The sequence below is a fragment of the Oncorhynchus mykiss genome, chromosome 7 (genome assembly GCF_057628025.1).
Source record: "Oncorhynchus mykiss isolate SJ-2025 chromosome 7, ASM5762802v1, whole genome shotgun sequence".
Classification (NCBI taxonomy): domain Eukaryota; kingdom Metazoa; phylum Chordata; class Actinopteri; order Salmoniformes; family Salmonidae; genus Oncorhynchus; species Oncorhynchus mykiss.
The window spans coordinates 19,343,178-19,357,557 of record NC_143028.1 but is presented as its reverse complement, the minus strand read 5'-3'; the positions used below and the strand labels follow the sequence as shown (position 1 = coordinate 19,357,557).

The 14,380-nt window shown below is 43.4% G+C and overlaps 1 protein-coding gene across 4 annotated transcripts in view; it reads left to right on the top strand.

The window, feature by feature from the left end:
• Positions 1-14,380, top strand: part of LOC110527544 (glycogen synthase kinase-3 beta) — a 52,203-nt gene that overhangs the window by 20,457 nt on the left and 17,366 nt on the right. For all 4 annotated transcript variants that reach the window (XM_021608892.3, XM_021608890.3, XM_021608891.3 and 1 more), the window contains exons 2-3: positions 6,329-6,522; positions 9,441-9,524. In XM_021608892.3, the coding sequence (XP_021464567.2) occupies positions 6,329-6,522; positions 9,441-9,524 (278 nt within the window). The remainder of the gene's footprint in view (positions 1-6,328; positions 6,523-9,440; positions 9,525-14,380) is intronic.

Genomic DNA, 14,380 nt, shown 5'->3' with positions numbered 1-14,380 from the left:
GGGCTTGGTCGGTAGGGATGTCCTTGTCTCTTCGCGCACCAGCAACGGGTGCAGTGTTGCCAGGTGCACAGTGTTTCCTCCGACACATTGGTGAGGCTGGCTTCCGGGTTGGATGCGCTCTGTGTTAAGAAGCAGTGCGGCTAGGTTGGGTTGTGTATCGGAGGACGCATGACTTTCAACCTTCGTCTCTCCCGAGCCCGTACGGGAGTTGTAGCAATGAGACAAGATAGTAGCTACTACAACAATTGGACACCATGAAATTGGGGAGAAAAAGGGGTAAAAAAAAAAAAAAGAGCAGGGCTAGAGGCTCTACAGTGAAATAAGACAGTAATCACTAACCAGGACAGTAATGGACGAGGCATATTGATATTAGAGAGAGGCATGCGTAGCCAAGTCCAGTGAGTGGTTGGGCTGACTGGGAACACGGCGATTCAGACAGTTAGCAGGCCGGGGCTAAACAAGCTAGCAGTTAGCACACCGGGGCTGGCAAGCTAGCAGTTAGCAGACCGGGTTAGCAAGCAAGCAGACTGGGTTAGCAAGCAAGAAGTTAGCAGGGGCTAGCAGTTAGCATACCGGGGCAGGCAAGCTAGCAGTTAGCAGGTCGGGGCTAGCAAGTTAGGCTAAGTCTGTTTTTGCCTCTTCGTGCGGTGACGTCGATAGACCCGTCGTGGAGTTAGTAGGGTTCCAAATAGCTCTAGGTAGGTAGCAGGCCTAGCAGGTTAGCAGAATGGGCCTTCAGCGGGTGTCAGCGGGCCTGTAGGAATCCTCGGGCAGATTGTTGTAGAGGATCGGCGGGGTTCCGTGCCCCGGCGGGGTCCGGATATTGTAGCCCAGGAGTGGGCTTCGGTGGTAGCACAGGAGCCCTGGCCGGGCTAGCTTCAGGCTAATTGGTGCTTGCTCCGGGATGGAAACGCTAACCAGGAGTGGTCTCCCGGGATTGCAGTTAGCTAGTTGCGACGATCCAGATGAAAATGTTCAGAGTTTGCGGTAGGAATCCGGGGATATGGAGAGAAATGGGGCTGTTATGCTCTGGTTTGAGTCACGTCGGTCGAACTGGCGAGAGCTTTCCGAGCTAAAGGTTAGCTGATGACCGCTAGCAATGGTTTGATAGCTGGTAGGTAGTTAGCTGGCTAGCTTCAGTTGAGGGATTCCAGATCCGAAGTAAATAGAAATACGTCAGAAAAAAGCAGATCCACGCCACATTGGGTGAGGCGGGTTGCAGGAGAGTATTTAGAAGTTTAGGTTGAAAATATTTGTAAAAATATGTGCGAAGAAAAAGATGTAAAAAGATGTATACAACAGGACAAAAGACTGCTACGCCATCTTGGAAGAGAGACTTAAATCCTTCCTCATACTGGGGGTAATTCCCTAGAAGGAAATGGGAAGCCGTCAGTGTTAGGGGACGTCCCCCCTCCTGCTATGCTAAGGCCAGTTAGTCAGTCCCCTGTAGGAATGAAGGGAGGGTTGGGCTGTCAGTAGACCATTGAACTAATGCATCCGGTCATGTGATCTGTAGGCTAGCCTAAGCTGTGTTCGAATACTCATACTAACTGTACTATTTGATGTGAATTGAGTATATTGTATGCTTATATAGTATGCTTGGTATAGATATAGTTAGTATACCAAAAGTGACATACTGCACAGTAGTCAAGTGATTGCATGGTGGTGACGACTGACTGGCTAAAGTGGATGGATAGACTGTCAGGGGCAGGTCCATAGAATATAATTACTCGATGGGATAAAGACCCATCGGACCAGGGCAATTTGACTCTACACTCAGGCCCACCCATCGTAGAACATGAATAGGAATGTCTGTTCAAGTAATTGTATTTCTATGGTAGGAATCCAATTGGCTAGTCTATCAGACCCAATTTCTTCATGCAGTGCTAAGCTGGGAGAGAGCAGCCAATGGATAGATGGACTAGAGGATTATTGCACTGCTGCCAAGGGCGTGATGCAGCGGTCAGGGTAGGGATTTTCATTAAGGGCCTTTTGCGCTAATGTGCTTTGCTCTGTCTCTCCTTTCAGACCCAGGGATGAGTACGGGGAGGTGTTCAAGGATTTATCACAGGGAGAGGTATTGAGGCCTACTCCCTGGTGTCGGGTTTCTCTTTTGACATTTTGAGGATAAACAATGGTCACTCACGGTAGACACTGTCAAACGCATTAGGATAATGAAAAGGCTTGTCCAATCTGTAATCTCTGATTGTCACGATTTTTAACGTCAGTGATCTCCATTTATAATCGACATTGTCCTTATTACAATTCCATCCCCTGCAGTAGTGACATGGTGTCAGGCTTCCGGTTGGGTGCTTGTTCTCTCTGTGTTCAGAGGAGGAGGGGATGCCTAATTTGGCAGAACTCTCTTCCCTGTCCCTCCCTTCTCCATCAGGCTTTGGCAGCTCTGATATTTTGCTCCACTTTCCTGCTACTCAGCAGAGAATGGGAGGAAGTGTGTGACCTGGAGTGGTCTGACCCCCAAGATCAAATTCCCATATTCTACCACATTACGAGCTCAGTGGGTTCCTATAGAGATGCAGCATGTTCAGACAGGATTGGCACATTGATAATGTATATTTAACATTTTGTTTGACTAGTATTTCCTCTATGCCTTGACTTCTGACCCAGACGGTAGCAACGCTGGAGAGAGTGCAGAGTTCAGTGCTGGATCCCCCGACGTAGCTGTGTTGGACCTGTTGTGAAATTCTGCTGCTGCACTGTCTCATCCCTCGTCAGGCCTCTGCAATAGCCAAGGCAGTAGTATCAGAGGTCAGGTGACCTTGTCACTGTTAGAGGGGCATTAGGGCACTCTGTGTGTGCGCACCATAGAGATATGTAAATGCTGGTTGTAAAACAGATTGCAGGGTGCTAAGAGGTCAGTGCTACACCAACACTCCTACAAGGTATAATCACTAGTATATAGGCCTAGAGCTATGTCTTTAAAGTATGGAGTGGCCATTTTTAAAGTGAATGGAAAAAATAATTCCCCTCTATTTAACAAACCACCAAGCCAACTCGCCTACGTTCCTTACATGATCTGAGATGATAAATTATCTCTAGTAAATTGGTAAGACTGGCTGTCAGACCAAGGTCATGTTCATTAGGACTCGCAACTGGAATGCTTTAAAACATTTAGCCAAGGAAAGCAATTAGGCTTTTTTTCTTATTGAACACGTCCAGATAGTCCCACCTTGTTCCAGAGTGTTTTCTGTTTATTCCGTTTGGTGTCTAATGGATACCCAGGCCTAATATTTTCCAAACAAGTAATGGATTTTAAACTTTTCCGCGTGTCATCCTTGCAAACAGTGGCGTAGAAAGGCTCAATAATAATAATGGATCTTCTCCATTCCTCATGTTGCTAATTCCTATGCAGGGGGGACTCTGTGAAGTCACTCATGGACAGAGCTCCAGCTGTTTATGTGAGATCTGTTTTTTCCTTCATTATGTTTGAAGATCAAACTCCTTCAGCATATCGTTCATTTTACGGAGTACTTCGCCACTGGTGTCTTTCATTCTCTTCATGCCAATTAGAATGTTGCATGACTACTGATGGGGCATGCTGGTGGAGTTTGCTAGCAGTTTTAGGCTGTATAATGTTGTTTTGGCTTGTCAATTTCCAAAAACAGCATTGTGGTAGACTCCATCATGATGCATTTCTTAGTTCGTTGAAGAGTAGTTTGTACTTTTGTACTTTTTTGACAGGTTCGTGCACTGCTATTGATAAAGCTTATAGTCAATCAATCAAATGTATTTATAAAGCCCTTTTTACATCAGCCAACGTCACAAAGTGCTATTCAGAAACGCAGCCTAAACCCTAAACGGCAAGCAATGCAGATGTAGAAGCACGGTGACTAGGAAAAACCTAGAAAGGCAGGAACCTAGGAAGAAACCTAGAGGGGAACCAAGCTCTGATGGGTGGCCAGTCCTCTTCTGGCTGTGCCGGGTTGAGATTGTAACAGTACATGGCCAAGATGTTTCAACCTTTCATAGATGACCAGCAAGGTCTAATAATAATCATAATCATCATCAGTGGTTATAGAGGGTGCAACAGGTCAGCGACTCAGGAGTAAATGTCAGTTGGCTTTTCATAGCCGAGCATTCAGAGGTTGAGACAGCAGGTGCGGTAGAAAGAGCTTGTCGAAAACAGCACGTCCGGGACCTGGTAGCAAGTCCGGTGAACAGTTCAGGGTTCCATAGCTACAGGCAGAATACTGGAGCAGCAGCATGGTGGACTGGTGACAACAAGGAGTTATCAGGCCAGGTAGTCTTGAGGCATGGTCCCAGGGCTCAGGTTCTCTGGGAGGGAGAGCGAGAGAATTAGAGGTAGCGTACTTAAATTCACACAGGATACCGGATAAGACAGGAGAAATACTCCAGACATAAGACTGACCCTAGCCTCCCGACACACAAACTATTGCAGCATAAGTACTGGAGGCTGAGACAGGAGGGGTCGGGAGACACTGTGGCCCCTTCCGACGATACCCCTGGACAGGGCCAACCAGGCAGTATATAACCCCACCCACTTTGCACAGCCCCCATACCACTAGAGGGATATCTTTCAAACCATCAAGTTACTACCCTGAGACGAGGCTGAGTATAGCCCATGAAGATCTCCCCCCCCCCACCCTGGCACGAACCTGGGAAGGGGGGGCGCTAAACCCGGACATGGAGATCACGTTAATGACTCAACCCACTCAAGTGATGCACCCCTCCTAGGGACGGGATGGAAGAGCACCAGTAGCCAGAATCCTGGTGGAGAGAGGGGAGTCGGCCAGGCAGAGACAGCAAGGGTCGTTGCTCCAGTTCCTTTCAGTTCACCTTCACACCCCTGGGCCAGACTACACTCAATCATAGGACCTACTGAAGAGATGAGTTTTCAATAAAGACTCTCACATGGATAGGCAGACCATTTCATAAAAATGGAGCTCTATAGGAGAAAGCCCTGCCTCCAGCTGTTTGCTTAGAAATTCGAAGGACAATAAGGAGGCCTGCGTCTTGTGACCGTAGCGTAAGTGTAGGTATGTACGGCAGCACCAAATCGTAGAGATGGGTAGGAGCAAGTCCATGTAATGCTTTGTAGGTCTGCAGTAAAACCTTGAAATCAGCCCCAGCCTTTTAAAATTTTTAATTTAACCTTTATTTAACTAGGCAAGTCTGTTTTAAGAACATTCTAATTTGCAATGACGGCCTACCAAAAGACAGAAGGCCTCCTTCGGGAACAGGGGCCTGGGATTTAAAAATAAATATAAATATAATATAAATATAGGACAAAACACACATCACAACAGGAGAGACTACATAAAGAGACAGGAAGTCAGTGTAGAAAGGCTAGCACTGGAGTAATATGATACAATTATTTAGTCCTAGTCAAGATTCTAGCAGCCGTGTTTAGCACTAATTGAAGTTTATTTCGTGCATTATCCGGGTATCCGGAAAGTAGAGCATTGCAGTAGTCTAATCTAGAAGGGACAAAAGCAACTTTTCTGCATCATTTTTGGACAGAAAGTTTCAGATTTTTGCAATGTTACGAAGATGGGGGGGGGGGGGGAAAGCTGTCCTTGAAATAGTCTTGATATGTTCGTCAAAAGAGAGATACGGGTCCAGAGTAACGCTGAGGTCCTTCAGTTTTATTTGAGACGACTGTACAACCATCAAGATTAATTGTTAGATCCAACAGAAGATCTTTGTTTCTTGGGACCTAGAAATAGCATCTCTGTTTTGTCCAAGTTTAAAAGTTTAAAAAGATCCGCCATCCACTTCCTTATGGCTGAAACACAGGCTTCCAGGAAGGGCAATTTTGGGGCTTCACCATGTTTCATTGAAATGTACAGCTGTGTATCATCCGCATAGCAGCAAAGTTGTTGTGTTGAATTGGAGCTGTTATGTGGGGAAACATTTGCTGCCTGCAGCGTTGCTTCAAAATAGGAACCATACTACAAAAGTGCTTAGCCGTTTGCAGTGCACCCTCCCCTATCTGAGACTAAAACTACATCCTCATTTCACCACAACCTTTACGCCTACACCCTTTATCCTTCCTTCTACTGTACTCTCAGGCTGTCGTCATTACAGTGTCTGCCAGCGTCTTAACATGGGTAGCCCTGCTCCTAGGAAATTACTCATTGCTAAAAAGTGGGTTAGTACAGCTTCCTATTTCTGGCTTACAGGCTTCATTCTGAGCCTACATTTAGAGATGCAGTGATGAGAGAGGATGAGAAATGTTACAGGAGCTTCTTGGTGTAAAGATTGTGTGTGGCTGAAAGAGTTGTCCTATACTGTATCTCTTGTGTGACATTGATTATTCTCTTTTCTTTCTCTCCCTCTCTCTCAGGAGACAAAGATGGCAGTAAGGTGACCACGGTGGTAGCGACCCCAGGCCAGGGCCCCGACCGGCCGCAGGAGGTCAGCTATACAGACACTAAGGTCATCGGCAACGGCTCGTTCGGCGTGGTCTACCAGGCTAAACTGTGTGACTCCGGGGAGCTAATAGCCATCAAGAAGGTTCTGCAGGACAAGAGGTTCAAGGTGAGGACCATTTCACTGCAGAGATGACTACATTTGAGAGTTTATTTTTAGAACTTCTTGTTGCACTGTGCGTTTTTGAGTAACGAAAGTTTAGTATGACGTCACTGAAACTAGAGACTCACATTTTAATAAGCAATTCTTAAGGAATAGTGTTGATTTTCTTCCCCCAAAAAGTGTTTTCTACACTACAGTTTAAGTCGGAAGTTTACATACACCGTAGCAAAATAGATTTAAACTCAGTTTTTCACAATTCCTGACATTTCATCCTAGTAAAAATTCCCTGTCTTAGGTCAGTTAGGATCACCACTTTATTTTAAGAATGTGAAATGTCAGAATAATAGTAGTGATTGATTTATTTCAGTTTTTATTTCCTTCATCACATTCCCAGTGGGTCAGAACTTTACATACACTCAATTAGTATTTGGTATCATTGCCTTTAAATTGTTTAACTTGGGTCAAACATTTTGGCTAGCCTTCCACAAGTTTCCCACAATAAATTGGGTGAATTTTGGCCCCTTCCTCCTGACAGAGCTGGTGTAACTGAGTCAGGTTTGTAGGCCTCTTTGCTCGCACATGCCTTTTCAGTTTTGCCCCAAAATTTTCCATAGAACTGAGGTCAGGGCTTTGTGATGGCCAATACCTTGACTTTGTTGTCCTTACGCCATTTTGCCACAACTTTGGAAGTATGCTTGGGGTCATTGTCCATTGGAAGACCCATTTGCGACCAAGCTTAAACTTCCTGACTGATGTCTTGAGATGTTGCTTCAATATATGCACAGAATATTCCTACCTCATGATCCCATCTATTTTGTAAAGTGCACCAGTTCCTCCTGCAGCAAAGCACTCCCACGACATGATGCTGCTACCCCCGTGCTTCATGTTTGGGACAGTGTTCTTCGGCTTGCAAGCATACCCCTTTTTCCTTCAAACATAACGATGGTCATTATGGCCAAACAGTTATATTTTTGTTTAATCAGACCAGAGAACATTTCTCCAATAAGTAAGATCTTTGTCAGTTGCAAACCATAGTCAGGCTTTTTTATGGCGGTTTTGGAGCCGTAGCTTCTTCTTTGCTGAGCGTCCTTTCAGGTTATGTCGATTTTAGAACTAATTTTACTGTGGATATAGATACTTTTGTACCTGTTTCCTCCAGCACCTTCACAAGGTCCTTTGCTGCTGTTCTGGGATTGATTTGCACTTTTCGCACCAAAGTACGTTCATCTCTAGGAGACAGAACGTGTCTCCTTCCTGAGCGGAATGACGGGTGCATGGTCCCATGGTGTTTATACTTGCGTACTATTGTTTGTACAGATGAACGTGGTACAACCAGACTTGTGGAGGTCTACACATTTTTTTCTGAGGTCTTGGAAGCTTTCTTGTGATTTTCCCATGATGTCAATGCAAAGAGGCTCTGAGTTTGAAGGTAGGCATTGAAATACATCCACAGGTACACCTCCAATTGAGTCAAATTATGTCAATTAGCCTATCAGAGCTTCTAAAGCCATGACATTTTATGGAATTGTCCAAGCTGTTTAAAGGCACAGTCAACTTAGTGTATGTAAACTTCTGACCCGCTGGAATTGTGATACAGTGAAATAATCAGTCTGTAAACAGTTGTTGGAAAAATTACTTGCATCATGCACGAAGTAGATGTCCTAACCGACTTGCCAAAACTATAGTTTGTTAACAAGAGAGTGGTTGAAAAACTAGTTTTAATGACTCCAACTTAAGTGTATTTAAACTTCTGACTTCAACTGTATGTTTTACTTTTATCCGTAGCTTATGTGAGCTCACATTAAATGGTCTCACATGTCTACTGTCATTCGACTGAAAATACTTTAGGAGGTTAGTCAGGTCGCTTACCGCTGTGAGACTGCTCTCTCGTGATCGTCTAGCACTGCCTGCCGTACCACACTGATGGGCGTTTGGTTCATCATCTTGGCACTCGGCCTGAGCATGATGCCCTCGTCCCGAGTGATGCCATGTCTTGTGAGAACACGCCCCTTCCTGTTGGAGCTGAAATGGAGTCTCGTCCCTCCCTATTCCAGCTTTATCTCAAGCATTGAGTTGTTCTTCATAACTCCTATTGTCGCCCCCTAAAGGAAACTCAACCCATGGATTTCCTCAGTCATCATGAATGGACTGCATGTAGCCTACATTATGACTGCCTTAACTGTGTTAAACAAGTGTTGCAATGGCTGCTCTGTGCCAGTGTTTGAAATAGCTTATAATGTGTGTCTGTGGGTAATTTGCTCCCTGTTCAGATTTCACTGACATGATTTGACCCCCATTCAGTTATGGCTGTCACTGATCTATGACGGATGTAGCTGGCCTAAATTAACCATGTGTGGGCTTGTAATTTAAAACAGTGACAGGGTGCCAAACTCAGTCTAGAAATGCTCAGATTCTTATCTTGAATGTTTCACTACCTGTGTGATGGACACCCATGGTTATGTTTTAGCTGTTTCCCAAACCTCTCCTTGAGTACCCCTTGCCATTCCACTTGTTTGATCTAATCTAATACTAGCACACCTGATTTAACCAACCGGCTGACCAGGTGTGCTAGTACTGGATTAGATCTGGTAAGTGGAGCTGCTAGGCTGCGGGGTACTCAACGAGCGGTTTGGGAAACACTGAGGGCTTTAGGGGAGAAGTCTGGATGCTCCATGTTATGTTGTCTCGCTCTCGCTCTCTCTCTCCCTCTCTCTCTCTGAACAGCCGTTTTCCTTAACCCTGGATCTGTCAGCCCCTGTCAGATGAGCCTCAAAAGCTTTTTAAGACTCATTTAAGAGAGCGTGTCTAACTGGTTCAGAATCAGAGGAAAGTTTCTTCTGGGAGAGTGCAGCTTCTTTAGCCTGTTTGACTTGTCTAATACTCGCAGGTTGTCAGATTTTCTCAATGTCTCTTTCTCGTCACAGAACCGGGAGCTGCAGATCATGAGGAAACTGGACCACTGCAACATAGTGCGTTTACGCTACTTCTTCTATTCCAGTGGAGACAAGGTGGGTGGTTGCTGCTCATACGTCTGTCTCTGTGTGTGGTTGCAGGTGATGGAGACTCGCTATTCAACAAGTTTTTGTTTGACACTGGCTAGGCTAAATGTTGCTCCTGAACTTCTGTTTCTACCACTTACATCCTTTGACTTTCCATTGTTAAGATTTTCATATTAACTTAAGCTGTTTAGGTTTATACTCTTATATTGTTGGGATTAGGGCTAGCCCCATTTAGTCGTCTGAGTTTTTCTTTATTTTTACTATTTTATACATTGTAGAATAATAGGGAAGACATCAAAACTATGACAACACATATGGAATCATGTAGTAACCAAAAAAGTGTTAAACAAATCAAAATATATTTTAGATTTGTCAAAGTAGCCACCCTTTGCCTTGATGTCTGCTTTACACACTCTTGGGAACCTCACAACCAGTTTCATGAGGTACTCACCTGGAATGCTTTTCCAACTGTCTTGAAAGAGTTCCCACATATGCTGAGCACTTGATGGATGCTTTTACTTCACTCGGTGTCCAACTCATCGCAAACCGTCTCAATTGAGTTGAGGTTGGGTGATTGTGGAGCCCAGGTCATCTGATGCAAGCGCAAACTAGATGGGATGGCGTATTGCTGCATAATGCTGTGGTAACCATGCTGGTTAAGTGTGCCTGGAATTCTAAATAAATCAGTGTCACCAGCAAAGCACCATTACACCACCTCCATGTTTCACGGTGGGAACCACCCATGTGGAGATCATCTGTTCACCTACTCTGCGTCTCACAAAGACCTGGCGGTTGGAACCAAACATATCAAATTTGGACTCATCAGACCAAAGGACAGATTTCCACCGGTCTAATGTCCATTGCTTGTATTTCTTGGCCCAAGCAAGTCTCCCCTTCTTATTGGTGTCCTTTAGTAATGGTTTCTTTGCAGCAATTTGACAATTTAAGGCCTGGTTCACGCAGTCTCCTCTGAACAGTTGATGTTGAGATGTGTCTTGTTACTTGAACTCTGTGAAGCATTTATTTGGGCTGTAATTTCTGAGGCTGGTAACTAATGAACTTATCCTCTGCAGCAGAGGTAACTCTTCCTGTGGTGGTCCTCATGAGATCCAGTTTCATCATAGCGCTTGATGGTTTTTGCGACTGCACTTGAAAACACTTTCAAAGTTCTTAAGATTTTCCCGATTTGACTGACTTTCATGTCTTAAAGTAATGGACTGTCGTTTCTCTTTGCTTATTTGAGCTGTTCTTGCCATGAAATGGACTTGGTATTTTACCAAATAGGGCTATCTTCTGTATACCAACTCTACTTTGACACAACACAACTGATTGGCTCAAACGCATTAAGAAGGAAAGAAATTCCACAAATGCATTCCAGGTGACTACCTCATGAAGCTGGTTGAGAGAATGCCAAGAGTGTGCAAAGCTGTCATCAAGTCAAATGGTGGCTACTTTGAGGAATCTGAAATATATTTAGATATTCTTTTTTTTTTGGGGGGGGGGGGGGGGGGTACTACATGATTCCATAGGTGTTATTTCCTAGTTTTGATGTCTTCACTATTATTCTACAATGTAGAAAATGGTAAAAATAAAGAAACCCTTGAATGAGTAGGTGTTTCCAAACGTTTGACTGGTACTGTATATATCATGGCGTATAAGACACTGATTTTGCCCTGTCTGAGTCGACTGATCCATTGTGGAGGTCATGGGGATGACACGGTCCATCACTCTAAGACGTGCTCCTGAAATTGTATATGGTTAAATTACATAAGAACAATGGTGCAACACAAATATAAATGATATTATTTTAAACAAATGCGCTTCCTCGCGCGTTGGATTAGTGGTCGCTGTCCGCGGTTTGGAAACACATCAGTGTGCTGTTGAATTGGCGCCTTTTCCTTGACCATGTTACTATGTGCATAATAGCAAAGTTAACCAGCGTATTGGTGTTGAGAACTTGGAATGTGGTGGAGGCAGCAGCGGAGTTAGATGAGAGAACAGCCCTTACCTTATTGTCTAAGAAAGGTGAGGAGAGAGGAAACCCCAACTTAATTGGGTCTATAATCAATAGCCTAACTGTTAAATGTGCCTGGCTTTAGAAATCATCAGTATATCTGCAGAAATAAGATGGGTCCTGCTTCAGTTGCCTGTTTGAGTGTTTAATAGCCTACTGATTCCGTGCTCACGCAACATGTCAAGTAAACAATTTCACAAATTCGGCTGTTTTTAATCTTTGCATTGCTGTAATAAAGGCTTTATACTTTAGTTTTTTGTTAGAACATCCTCTCTGACATTATTTCTAATTTATTTAGTGTTTACACTGTTGCAAGTTGTCGAAGTAACTATTTATAATGCTCTTTTTTTTCTTGATCGTCTTATTATTATGATCATAAGTAATGTCATTATCATTGGTAGGTTTAGTATAGCAGCCTTTTATAACTACCACTGACTGAGCTGTCGGCCTGAAAGCGCATCCGGTTTAGTCTTAACACCGTAACTTTCTTAGGCCTGTATTTCAATACTTTTATAGGCTACTGTTTCAATCAGTCATTCATTCATGTCATCGCACAGCATACGAGTCATTCATGATTTGAAATGCAGTCAAGTATTTTAGTTTTAAAATGAAAATAAAGTGAGCCTTGATTTAATTAGCTTAAACAGACTGTTTTTAGTCTTTGCTGTAATAAAGGCTTAACAAAAAAACGTTACAACAGACTCTGGTACGCTTATACATTATTTGCTGTTTACATTGTTCCAAACGGTCAGAAAAATAATATTGTAATCTATACAGCGTCTGTTTTGCACACATAATATGCCCGCAGCGCTCGCGCCTTACCTTTTTCTTGATCTCCAGTGTTTTCCCACAACTTGTCAAATTTATTCCACACATCGGACTATCCCTTTATCTCCTCAGCAACCAGTAAACATACCCCTTTTTCGAGTTTGTCATTTACGTTTTAGTCATTTAGCAGACGCTCTTATCCAGAGCGACTCATCCTTAAGATGGCTAGGTGGGACAACCACATATCACAGGCATAGAAAGTACATTTGTCCTCAAAAACATAGCTGTCAGTAGAGTAAGAGCTAGAAGGGGGGTTGGGGTCAAGTGCATAATTGTTTTTTTGGTGGGGGGTGTCGAGGTGAGGAGGAGTATTATTTAAGATACTTTTTAAGAGGTAGGGTTTCAGGTGCTTTTGGAAGATGGGCAGGGACTCTGCTGTCCTAGCTTCAGGGAGAAGCTAGTTCCACCATTGGGGTGCCAAGAGCTTGGACTGAGCTGAATGGGAGCTGCCTGAGGTGGCAGAACAGAGTGCTTGGGTTGGGGTGTCCTCTGCATCCATTTGGCTGTTACGGTGTTCAGAGTTTATGACCAATACATTGATGTGATTATGATATGCTATAAATCAGTCCCCATTGTGCCCTATTCGGATTGGATTTGTTTTACTGGGGGAGGTCAGGGAATGTAATTATGTGCACAAGCACAAAACACCACATCTGTGATTTTAGTCCCGTCCGAATGTACCATGTCAGTAATTTTGACATGGCAGGAGAGTAACAATTCCACCCAGAATAACCTACTGTTTTTTGGCGATAATACTAGTCCCGTTTGAATTGACATCCCTGTGTTTTGATAGAAATGTCTGAGCTTGACAGGTGTTGCGCAAGAGAACTGATTGGATAAATTGTGCTAAGTGCTGTTCATAAGCTATATATGAATGGCCTATCAACTTTCACAGTGAATTATTTTGTTTATGTTTTGTGCGTATGAATAGAATATTTCCAAATGCATCAGTAAAAAATATTAAGCCTATTTAATGCAACCTTTGCTTTTAATAGATCGCAAGGCAGCATACAACTGATCTAAACATTTGGAAATGATAACTTTGTCATCCATAGCCTTTAGGATGTACTGTGGATCACTAAAATGTCCTAATGATGGTTTAGAAACTTGGGAACCAGGCTTGAGTTATCAGTGTGGCCCTATCACCTGGACATATTCACGCCTAGAATAAAAACCTCCAGGCTTCTGTCATAACTGTCAATTTATAAAATAATAATAATTACCGGGCAGTTTTGAAAATAACTAATCCTGTCCGAATCGTCCTCTGGAATAACAGACATTCTGAAGTAATAATTACATAAACAACTTTCTCTAGTAATACTAGTCCCATACAAATAGGTCTCTGGTCAAGGGCATGCAATACATACATGTGTCACATGAAGAGAGCAAAGGTTGAGGGAATAGGGAATGTTTTTCCTAAACAAATGAGGGATTTTGGTAACATAAATTTAGTCAGAAATTGCAGCTTCAGCAACACGGACAGCACGATAAACACTGATGTTCAGTGGTGTTCACTGCAGCAGGGAGGAGAGTAACTAGATTTTTTGTATTTTTTTACACCGCAGCAAGTCTAAACCCGGCACAATCAAATCAAATGCCGGTCAGACTCCCTCTAGTCATTTGTGTGTCTTAATTATTTAATCAAACAGTGTGCTTAACCTCTCTGCGATCGTTCGGGACGCTAGCATCCCACCTCGCCAACAGCCAGTGAAATTGCAGGGCGCCAAATTCAAAACAACAGAAATCTCATAATTAAAATTCCTCAACCATACAAGTATTTTACACCATTTAAGATACACTTCTCGTTAATCCAACCACAGTGTCCGATTTTCAAAAAGGCTTTTCGGCAAAAGCAGAACATATCATTCAGCCATTTTCCAACCAAAGAGAGGTCACAAAAAGAAATATAGATAAAATGAATCACTAACCTTTGACGATGTTCATCAGATGACACTCCCAGGACTCAATGTTAGACAATACATGTATGTTTTGTTCGATCAAGTTCATATTTATATGCAAAAAC